This window comes from Schistocerca piceifrons, chromosome 1 (genome assembly GCF_021461385.2).
Source record: "Schistocerca piceifrons isolate TAMUIC-IGC-003096 chromosome 1, iqSchPice1.1, whole genome shotgun sequence".
Lineage (NCBI taxonomy): Eukaryota > Metazoa > Arthropoda > Insecta > Orthoptera > Acrididae > Schistocerca > Schistocerca piceifrons.
The window spans coordinates 526,659,588-526,671,895 of NC_060138.1; the positions used below are offsets into that span (position 1 = coordinate 526,659,588).

At 41.0% G+C, this 12,308-nt stretch overlaps 1 protein-coding gene across 2 annotated transcripts in view; it reads right to left on the reverse strand.

Annotated features, from left to right (window-relative positions):
* LOC124784891 (serine--tRNA ligase, cytoplasmic) overlaps positions 1-12,308 on the reverse strand; it is a 58,499-nt gene that overhangs the window by 12,676 nt on the left and 33,515 nt on the right. For both annotated transcript variants that reach the window (XM_047254135.1, XM_047254137.1), the window contains one exon: positions 3,150-3,347. In XM_047254135.1, coding sequence (XP_047110091.1) covers positions 3,150-3,347 — 198 coding nt within the window. The remainder of the gene's footprint in view (positions 1-3,149; positions 3,348-12,308) is intronic.

Here is a 12,308-nt window from a genome sequence, read left to right on the forward strand (position 1 = left end):
GTGAATGAAGACTCATCGGGAAATTGTATCTCGGCAAAGAACGTGGGGGTCATTTGCATTTGTTGATGTGCCCATTCACAAAATACTACCTGATTGTGTAAATCGGCGCCATGAAGTTCTTGATGCAGTGACACGTGGTATGGATGATACTTATGACAATGCAGTATTGTGACAATAGTACCTCTGGACACACCGGAATTGTGGTGTAAGGCGAGCGCTTATATGTTGATTGTGGTGCACTGCCACTAGTACAGTTATTTCATTATCTTCTCCTGTAACATGTTTGCTTCGTTTCCTTTTGACAGTCTGTAAGCTGCCAGCAGACACAAAGGCATTGTAAAGACCTTGTAAAAGAAAGAACGAGAGTGAGTTTTCCCCGGAAAACGCTCAGCATACAAGCCAACATCAGCCTCAACATTTCTCGTACATTCTCCGTAAATCAGGATCATTTCAATTCTTTCTTCTGTGGTTGCAACATGCATCGTCCACTTACATGTCTGTTCTCCAAATGATAGGTGGGTGTGCAGGCAATAAAAACTGCACAAGTATTGTAATGTTTAGAGCTGCTATCTGTTCTATGACTGTACGATATGGGAGCTCTGGTTACAGTAGACTGCCTGTTATGATACACTGTAGTCTGCTATATGGCCATGGTGGCATGTCAAGTAGTCCCCTGTTTCGAGGAATACGTTTCAGATAGGGTTCCAACTAGAGATATGAAATACTGGCCCGTTCTACCCTCACAGCATGGAGGTGAGGTGCCATGTGCCATTGGATATTGAAGGGACATTGAGTAGCATGTTGTAAATTACAGTTGTGTACCCATTCCTATTCCTTTGATTACAATGCCATCTTTGGTGCCCAAGCTCCTGCATTCATTTCCGTGTTCTTTTCTCTTTTGGGTCCACGTCTTCCTTGTCTTCCGTTTCTGTTTCCCCTCAAAACCTGTGTGTCTCGGTAATTTTTTTCTTAAGTTTGATGACACTCCTACGAGAAGTTTCCAATTCTTGTAGATCTCACTGTGAATGATGCTCCTTTGGTTTCCTTACCTTGAAAGTAGGTTACTATCCTTGTGGTTGTCGTGTCTTCTGTATTCACTGTTGTTTTGATGGGACCATTTTTCTTTAAATCTCTCTTTGGTCTCAAGTTCCTCCACTAGAGCTTTTTTGTTCACTGTAAGAGTCTGTGTTGCATATAGGGCCTCCAATCGAGTAACAGCGAAATAGTGCCTAATTTTTGCATTTAAAGATGTCAGTCTCATTATTATCGATGCCTTTAATTGGTTGGTAGACCATTCCCATTATGTTAATGGATGAAAAAAATCTCCAACAGGTTAGGCTCTATCCACTCACCTATATATTTTAAACTTTTCTGTTTGTTTCATTTTTCTTAGTCCAACCTCCAGTTCTCTTGGCACTGATTTTGTGTTTGTGCTTTCTCAAAGGAGATTTGGATCCCAGCCTTCACTACCTGCATTTACAGTTAGCCAAGCTGTTTTGCTGCCATATCTATTGAGTCTGAAAAGACCATGTGCAAAGGTTAGACAGTTAATGGTAAGATTCATATACCTGTAGCCTAGCCTTACCCCATTTTTTACCCCTGAATTGCTCATTCCTTTATGCCATTCTTTGATGACCTTTTCTGAAACAGAGCTAAAGAAAGAGATGATAGTTCATTCATTGTCTCATCCCTATACTGATTTCAAAGGCATCAGATTTCCCTTCTCTGAACTTCACTTTGCAGGTGGCGTTGGTCGGGGTTTGCTGATAATAACTTTCATATTGTTAGCCAAGTCAAACTCTTCAAGGATTTAAAAATAGGTGGTTTAATCAATTCAGTGATGTGCCTTCCTGAAACTGACGAATTTCTCCACAATTGTCAGCATACAAACCATTCATTCAATGAAACATCATCAATATGGGCTTTCGGAGCTGAAGGTCCCCTCGTGTACCCTTGACAACTGCATGACACAATGTTTTACACCTCACCTGGACCCTCAACACTGACATTGCACTGTTGATGATGGAAACATATTGCCTGGTCGGACGAGTCTTGTTTCAAATTGTATCGTGCAGATAGACATGTACAGGTATGGAGACAACCTCATAACTCCATGGACTCTGCATGCCAGCAGGGTACTGTTCAAGGTGGTGGAGGCTCTGTAATGGTGTGGGGCATTTGCAGTTGGGAATGACATGGGAACCCTGATACATCTTGAAATGACTGACAGGTGACACGTATGTAAGCCTCCTCTCTATCACCTTCATCCATTCATGCCCACTATGCATTCTGAAGTACTTGGCCAGTTCCAGCAGGACAATGCAACACCTCACACATCCAGAATTGCTACAGATTGGCTCCAGAAACACTTTTCTGAGTTTGAACACTTCTGCTGGCCACCAGACTCCTCAGGCATGAACATTATTAAGCATACCTTGGATGCCTTGCAACACGGTGTTCAGAAGAGATCTCCACCCCCCCCCCCCTTGTGCTCTTAGGGATTTATGGACAACCCTGGAGGATTCACGGTGTCAATTCCCTCCAGCACTACTTCAGACATTAGTCGAGTCCATTTAACATCATCTTGTGGCACTTCTGTGTGCTCGCGGAGGACCTACACGATATTAGGCAGGTGTAGCAGTTTCTTCGGCTCATTGTGTAAATCATAACAGTGATGAACAGCATCGGGGACAGTGCACTGTCTTGCTGAACTCTACTCTTGGTCTGAAACGATAAAGAATATCCCTCTCCAACTTCTTTACTTCTAGTACAGTCCTCATACAGTATCTGGATTTTCCTACCCAGTCCTTTAGATATATTCCTTTTCCTCAAGCACATCCAGATCTTCTCCCCTGCAACACTATCATACATGCAACTAACAGGTTCTTGCATTTCTCCCAGTATTTTTGCATCAATATGCAGGCACTGAAAAATTAGATCCCCTGTTGATCTGTTACTTCTGACAACAAACTGCTACTACTCCAGATGTGGTTCTATGATCATCCTCAATTTTCCCTGTATGATCACCTCTATAATTCATAGATGATGACTAAAAATGGTCAGAGAACTGTAGCTGGAATAACAGATTGCATACCTTTAACAATTGTGGTATTAGGTTTCACATATTAATTCTCAAAGCATTTGCTCACCTTCTCAAACTGGTGCACCCTGAAGATACCACGCGTGTCCCTCCCATGAGCTCCAACCTCCTGCCGAAAGCAAGTAGACAGGCCTGCATAGCGTATGGGCAGCTCCTGTTCACCAATCCATTCATCCCGATGGAAAGCAGCAATGGGTTGCTCTGATGTTGCTATCAAGTATTTCTCATCTGAACCCTTTCCTGTCACCTGTAATGGAAGTAAAGTAAGTTTATTGTGATTAACACTTCCTCAGCCGCAAATATATGGTACCTTATCTTATGTTCACAGTTTCCAAACACAGTGCAACGTAAATAGGTGCACTATGTCACAGGATACTCTATTCCTTAGTATCTTTATGAATAGTTTAGGAAGACATCCACAGAACAAAATATTTGCAGTATCACTAAGTGTTGCATAAAATAAATACTCAAATTTTCAAAAGTGTAAGAATTTCATGTGATTTATTGGTATACTAAAATAAAAAAAAAAAACATGTCACATAATGGGGAAATAAACTAGTTTTATAGCTATAGTTTTTAACTATAAAGAACTATAAGTTTGTCTGACCTGCTTGCATATCATAATATACAGTTTGTTATCTTAGAAGACAAGGAGGTATGGCAGACACAGATCAATTACACATGATTGTTGGTCAGGTTTAGGCAAATGCCAGTCTGGTTCCTACACTCCAAACAGTTGCAATATGATGACACACACAACACAGTTTACACCACTCCCAGACAGATGGCACACAGAACATTTTTTTCCTTTGCATTATCTGATGACTGTTGTGGCAAGAGGGGATCCAGCAACAAAACTAAAAACAAATACATAATTACCAAACCATGGAGTAGGGCCATTCCACGTCAAAGGGACCATTATTAAAAAGTGTCCCCACTTGACCATCTCCAAATCTAATGAAATTTCGTGTGAAGGTTCTACATGGTCTTTGATAGTTATATACCAAATTTCAGTTCAGTACCTACAGTGGTTGAATTCTTAAGGGATTTTAAAGAGAGGCTACTCACCTCCGCATCATGTACGAAGTTGCAAATGTGCCAACTTTGCTAGGCTTTTTTAAAAGTTCTAGCAAACATTTGGTCATTTGCTTCAATATACATAGACCTCTTTTTATGCTGAATCACACCATGACAAAAATTAGGGATTTAGCCATACCTAAATAAAGATACATACCTCTAAAGTGGCTAAAAAATTCGTTGCACTATTCTGAGAACTATGGTTTGACCAACCACTGCTACTTTTTGTGTGAGCCAATCACGCCAAAACTTCAGATGGCTATTCCTACCTATGATGTCTGTATATCAATCAAATTTAATTAGTACTGGGTGCTCAGGTGAAAAGATATGCAACTGCAAAGTTGGGCAAAACTTTCTACCTGCAAATTTTAGGGTATTTTTGGGAGGCAATATCTCAACTGTGTCTTCTTCAATCCTCTTTTTCTTGCCACAGCTGGACAGAGCATCCTTTAAGCTTTCAAAGCTATATTGTTTAATTTCTGAATCTTGCATATTGATGAGTAAGAATACCTATCAAGAGTAGGGAAAATGGATTACTGATAAATAAAAAAATTAATGCAATTTTCACAGTTTGTCTTTTGTGTGGTGTAATCTTTGATGTTGACACTGTACAATCTTAGTGTTGAGTACTGAGTGCTTGAATAATCAGTAATTATTGTTGTAGCTTAAGGTAAGCACTAAAACAATATGTTTTGATAGCCTAATTTGTATATTTTATAGAAAAACAAAACTGAATATTGTCTGAAGTCATCACCATTCTATCATTGCAAAAGGGAACTACGATCAGGTAAGGAAATGTCACCAACTGACAAGGAGCTTCTTCAGTGTAGGTCTGGGCTTGATCTTACTGAAGATGCCCAAATTTGTTCATACCAGAATGCCTTGTTGACGACAAAATTTCAATTCCTGCTGAATTTCTGCAACCCATTTGGTAAAGAAAAAATAACCAAGAAGGTTGAGACCAGTAAACACTGCAATGGTTCATAGGCTGAAGTTACTGACTAATAAAGTTTTTAAACCTGGTCTGAAAATTTGTACCAAATGTTGACATGAAATGCCCAAAAAGAATCATCCCGCCAGGATAAGCAAGAATCACCATCCACTGAAGCCATGGGTGTTGTTGATGCTTGCTTTGCTGCTAACACTTCATTATCATCACTTGGAGAATCACTACTAAATCTTCAGGATCAGCAAAAGGGATTCAGTGGGATACATAAAATGCAAGTGAACAAGGCAGTATTACTAAGGTAATTGCCACAGTTACTGGTGTGAGCCAAGTAGTTACTGCTCAGATACAAATGGAAGAGTGCCATAAATGTAAAAATCTTAATTGAACAAATTAAGATTAAACTTCAGATTTCAAGCAATAGCAGTAAAGTTCAAACTTTGACCCTGGCCCCAAATAGCTGCACTACTGAAAAAATGGCTAAAGACTTTGCTGTTTCAACTAAGGTGCTGAAGAATGCTAAGAAACTAAAGATGGAAGATGGGATTTCAGCAAAACCTGCAAACCGTAAATGGGGAAAAGCTTATTGATGAAATAAAACAAAATGTCCTCACTTTCTTTGAAGATGATGAGTTTTCTTGCTCATGTCCAGGCAAAAAGGATTGTGTTGCAGTAAGAATAAATGGCGAAAGATTCACAAGGAGAAATGCCTTCTGCTTTATAACCTTAAAGAACTGTTCATTGCTTATTGTAAGCAATATGGAAATGAACCAAGCTTATCAAAAGTTTGTGGGCTAAGGCTAAAATGGTGTAGTACAGCTGATGCTTCTGGATCACATTCAGTAAGTGTATGTGCAATTCATCAAAATGTCAAATTAATGTTGGCTTCAGCAACATCCATTCAAGATGACTACAAAGATTTGATGAAACAACTGTGTGCAATTTGGAATCAAAAAATTGTATGCTCAAACATTGTGAGGATTGTCCAGGAAAAATGTGACTAGAGGCTTTTGTTGAAGACTCTTTTAAAGACTATGACCCTGACGAAACAATGGAATACAAGCAATGGGTCCATGCTGTCAGATACACATTGAAGACTTGCCAGAGATATCATGGAGGCATTGATTTTGAAAATTATCAGTTTAAGAAGCCACCACTTTGTGTCAGAACACCAAAGTTTATATCTTAAGCAGCTAAAAAGAAATCTTACAGAAAATGAATTAATTATATTGATAGGTTTTGCTGAGAGTTATTCATTTGTTTTTCAGGATACTGTGCAAGGATTCCATTGGGAGAATAGTCAGGCCACATTTCATCCATCTGATGTCTATTTTGATGGCAAAGAACGTCTGTTCTGTCATAATACCATTGCTGTCTGTGCCTTTCAAATAAAGTTGATAGCATATTTAAAGACAAAGACTGAAAACATTAAGAATATTTACTGCTTTGGTGATGATTCACCTGCTCAATATAAGAATTTCAGAAGTTCCATCAATTTATGCCTGCATGAAAAGGATTTTGGCATCGCTGCCAAATAGAATTTTTTTGGAACAAGCCATGGTAAATTGCCTTGTGCATTGGGGGAACAGCAAAAGGACTTGCAGCCTGTGCTAGTGTGCAAAGGACCTTGGACAGCCAAATATTGACTTCATATGATTTATTCAAATTCTGTGATGATAGTATTCCAGGTGTAAAGCTTTTTTATGTACCAAAAGAAGAAATTGAAGAAATCCACCCAGATCAATAAAAAAGGTTAACGATGGGACATACAGTATCTGGAACAAAAGAAAATCAATTAATTGTAATCAGCTCAGAGTAAGCATAGTTTCCAATGATGCTACAGCATTCACAGTTAACACCTTCGAAGTAGATGAAGAAATACAGCACTCTCAATTCCAAGTTTACAACCAGGACAGTATGTTACTTGTATGGATGGCAATTTTTGGTATGTTGGAAACGTGAAGTTTCACACGAACAACAAGACATCCTCATCAGCTTTATGCACTCACACGGTCATTTTGGTTCCTTCCACTGGCCAACTGCTAAAGATACCTGCTAGATTCCTGAGCAACACATCTTCATGGCTTTAGAAGCCCCAATGGCTTTAGAAGCCCCATCAACATCATCACGAGGAAGACAACACAGTTATCCACAATCTGTTATTGACAAAATTGTAGAAGTGCTTAATGAAAAAGGGAACTGACTCTTTAGTAGTTTTGTTCTGCAAATTTGCTGTGTTTCGTACTACACTTGCTTTTATGTCATGTGTTAAATTAATATTTGAAACTGACTTATACACTTGAATAAAAATAATTAATTATGGGACTCAATGAGCAAAATATTTGACCCCAGAAAATAAACGAGCTTTCTTTGAATGCTTAAAGCATGCTTTTTCCAGCTGTGACAAGAAAAAGAAGATTGAAGAAGACACAGCTGAGATATTTTCCCCCAAAAATACCCTAAAATTTGCAAGTAGAAAATTTTAGTCAACTTTACAGATGCATATATTTTCATCTGGGCATCCAGTGCTAATTAAATTTGATTGATATATAGACATAGGTAGGAATAGCCATCTGAAGTTTTGGCGTGATTGGCTCACACAAAAATTAGCAGTGGTCGTCAAACCACGGCTCTCAGAATAGCGTAATGAATTTTTTAGCCACTTTAGAGGCTTGTATCTATATTTAGGTATGGCTAAATCCCTAATTTTTGCCATGGTGTGATTCAGCATAAAAAGTGGTCTACGTATATTAAAGCAAATAACCAAATGTTTGCTAGAACTTGTAAAAAAAGCCTAGCAAATTTGGCACATTTGCGCCTTCGTACATGATCTACACCTACATTTATACTCCACAAGCCACCCAACAGTGTGTGGTGGAGGGTACTTTACGTGCCACTGTCATTACCTCCAGTTCCTGTTTCAGTCACGTACGGTTCGTGGGAAGAACGACTGCCGGAAAGCCTCCATGCACGCTCAAATCTCTCCAATTTTACATTCGTGATCTCCTCGGGAGGTATAAGTAGGGGGAAGCAATATATTCGATACCTCATCCAGAAACGCACCCTCTCGAAACCTGGACAGCAAGCTACACCGTGATGCAGAGCGCCTCTCTTGAAGAGTCTACCACTTGAGTTTGCTAAACATCTCCGTAACACTATCACGATTACCAAATAACCCAGTGACGAAACGCGCCGCTCTTCTTTGGATCTTCTCTATCTCCTCTGTCAACCCGACCTGGTACGGATCCCACACTGATTAGCAATACGGAAGTATAGGTCGAACGAGTGTTTTGTAAGCCACCTCCTTTGTTGATGGACTACATTTTCTGAGGACTCTCCCAATGAATCTCAACCTGACACCTGCCTTACTAACAATTAATTTTATATGATCATTTCACTTCAAATCGTTCCATATGCATACTCCCAGATATCTTACAGAAGTGACTGCTACCAGTGTTTGTTCCGCTATTATATAATCATACAATAAAGGGTCCTTCTTTCTATGTATTCGCAATACATTACATTTGTCTATATTAAGGGTCAGTTGCCACTCCCTGCACCAAGTGCCTATCCGCTGCAGATCTTCCTGCATTTCGCTGCAATTTTATAACGTTGCAACTTCTCTGTATACTAAAGCATCATCCGCGAAAAGCGGCATGGGACTTCTGACACTATCTACTAGGTCATTTATATATATTGTGAAAAGCAATGATCCCATAACACTCCCTTGTGGCACACCAGAGGTTACTTTAACATCTGTAGACGTCTCACCATTGAGAACAACATGCTGTGTTCTGTTTGCTAAAAACTCTTCAATCCAGCCACACAGCTGGTTTGATATTGCGTAGGCTCTTACTTTGTTTATTAGGTGATAGTGCGGAACTGTATCGAACGCCTTCTGGAATTCAAGGAAAATGACATCTACTTGGGAGCCTATATCTAATATTTTCTGGGTCTCATGAATAAACAAAGTGAGTTTGGTCTCTCACGATCGCTGTTTCCGGAATCCATGTTGATTCCTACAGAGTAGATTCTGGGTTTCCAGATATGACATGATACGCGAGCAAAAAACATGTTCTAAAATTCTACAACAGATCGATGTCAGAGATATAGGCCTATAGTTTTGCGCATCTGCTCGACGACCCTTCTTGAAAACTGGGACTACCTGTGCTCTTTTCCAATCATTTGGAACCTTCCGTTCCTCTAGAGACTTGCGGTACACGGCTATTAGAAGGGGGGGCAAGTTCTTTCGCGTACTCTGTGTAGAATCGAATTGGTATCCCGTCAGGTCCATTGGACTTTCCTCTGTTGAGTGATTTCAGTTGCTTTTCTGTTCCTTGGACACTTATTTCGATGTCAGCCATTTTTTCGTTCGTGCGAGGATTTAGAGAAGGAACTGCAGTGCGGTCTTCCTCTGTGAAACAGTTTTGGAAAAAGGTGTTTAGTATTTCAGCTTTACGCGTGTCATCCTCTGTTTCAACGCCATCATCATCCCAGAGTGTCTGGATATACTGTTTCGATCCACTTACTGATTTAACGCAAGACCAGAACTTCCTAGGATTTCCTGTCAAGTCGGTACATAGAATTTTACTTTCGAATTCACTGAACGCTTCACGCATAGCCCTCCTTACGCTAACTTTGACATCGTTTAACTTCTGTTTGTCTGAGAGGTTTTGGCTGCGTTTAAACTTGCAGTGAAGCTCTCTTTGCTTTTGCAGTAGTTTCCTAGCTTTGTTGTTGAACCACGGTGGGTTTTTCCCATCCCTCACAGTTTTACTCGGCACGTATCTGTCTAAAACGCATTTTACGATTGCCTTGAACTTTTTTCATAAACACTCAACATTGTCAGTGTCGGAACAGAAATTTTCATTTTGATCTGTTAGGTAGTCTGAAATCTGCCTCCTATTACTCTTGCTAAAGAGATAAACCTTCCTCCTTTTTTTTATATTCCTATTTACTTCCATATTCAGGGAAGCTGCAATGGCCTTATGATCACTGATTCCCTGTTCTGCGCTTACAGAGTCGAAAAGTTCTGGGCTGTTTGTTATCAGTAGGTGCAAGATGTTATCTCCACGAGTCGGTTCTCTATTTAATTGCTTGAGGTAATTTTCGGATAGTGCTCTGTCCCTACCACCCGTCCAAAACATCCGAGTGTCCCAGTCTATATCTGGCAAATTGAAATCTTCTCCTAAGACTATAACATGCTGAGGAAATTTATGTGAAATGTATTCCAGATTTTCTAAATGATTAATGGAAAATCTCATATGAGATGTGAAACAAATACTAACAAAGAGATAGAGGGCCTGGCCAGTACTTACCTCAGCTCAGTACAGCCGATAGATACACATAAAATACATAAAACAGAACCGAAAATTTACGTTCCTAGCTTTCGGAACAAATGTTCCTTCATCGGGGAGGAGAGAGGGGAAAGAAAGGGCAGAAGGGAAAGGAGATTCAGTTACTCACAACCCAGGTTATGAAGCAACAGGGAAAGGAAAATAGAGAGGGTAGCAAGGATGGAGGCATGGTTGTCAGAGGGAAGCCAAAGATATTCTACTGTAAGTACTGTGCCAGCTTCAAACCAAAGAGGATGCATACAGAAGTAAAGAGGTATATAGTATAAAGATAAACACAACTATGTAGGATGAAAAGATGCGTGAATGGCTAAAGAGGAAAGGGAAAGAGGAGAAGACTGAAGAGTAAATGGGATTGAGGTTGTTTAACGTAGGTTCAGCCCAGGGGGATGGCGGGATGAAAGGATGTGTTGGAGTGCAAGTTCCCATCTGCGCAGTTCAGAGGGACTGGTGTTGGGTGGGAGAAGCCAAATGGCACATACGGTGTAGCAGGTTCCTAGGTCCCTAGAATTATGCTGGAGGGCATGCTCCGCTACTGGGTATTGGGCATCTCCTAGGCGGACAGTTCGTCTGTGTCCGTTCATGCGCTCAGCCAGTTTAGTTGTTGTCATGCCGATGTAAAAGGCTGTGCAGTGCAGGCATGTCAGTTGATAAATGACATGTGTAGTATCACACGTGGCCCTGCCTTGAATTGTGTATGTTTTACCAGTAGCGGGGCTGGAGTAGATGGTTGTGGGGGGATGCATGGGGCAGGTTTTGCAGCGGGGTCGGTTACAGGGGTAGGAACCGCTGGGTGGAGAAGGTAGTCTGGGAATATTGTAGGGTTTAACAAGGATGTTACGGAGGTTAGGGGGGCGACGAAAGGCAACTCTGGGTGGTGTGGGGAGAATTTTGTCAAGGGATGATCTCATTTCAGGGGTTGACTTGAGAAAGTCATATCCCTGGCGGCGTAATTTGTTGATGTTTTCGAGGCCAGGATAATATTGGGTGACAAGGGGGATGCTTCTGTGTGGTCTGGGGGTAGGAACATTGTTGTTGGATGGGGAGGAATGTATTGCTCGGGAAATCTGTTTGTGGACAAGGTCTGCGGGACAGCTGCGGGAGAGGAAAGCATTGATCAGGTTATTGGTGTAATTGTTGAGGGATTCGTCACTGGAGCAGAAACGTTTGCCACGAATACCTAGGCTGTAGGGAAGGGAGCATTTGATGTGGAAAGGATGGCAGCTATCAAAGTGAAGGTACTGTTGTTTGTTTGTGGGTTTGATATGGACAGAGGTGTGGACGTGAGCTTTAACAAGATGAAGGTCAACATCCAGGAAGGTGGCTTGGGTTTTGGAGAAGGACCAGGTGAAATTCAGATTCGAAAAGGAGTTGAGGTTATGGAGGAAATTAAGGAGTGTTTCCTCACCATGAGTCCAGACCACAAAGATGTCATCTATAAACCTATACCAGGCCAGGGGAAGCAGCTGTTGGGTCTTCAGGAAAGCCTCCTCAATGCGGCCCATAAAGAGGTTGGCATAGGACGGAGCCATCCTGGTTCCCATGGCCGTTCCCCTGATTTGTTTGTAGGTCTGGCCTTCAAAACTGAAGTAATTATGGGTGAGGATGAAGTTGGTAAGTGTGCTAAGGAACGAGGTTTTTGGAAGATCTTCGGGTGGGCGTTGGGAGAGGTAGTGCTCAAGGGCAGAGAGACCATGGGTATGTGGGATGTTTGTGTAAAGGGATGTAGCATCTATGGTGACAAGAAAGGTTTCAGGTGGGAGAGGAGTGGGAATGGATTTGAGGCGTTCTAGGAAGTGGTTTGTGTCTTTGATGTAGGATGGGAGTCTGC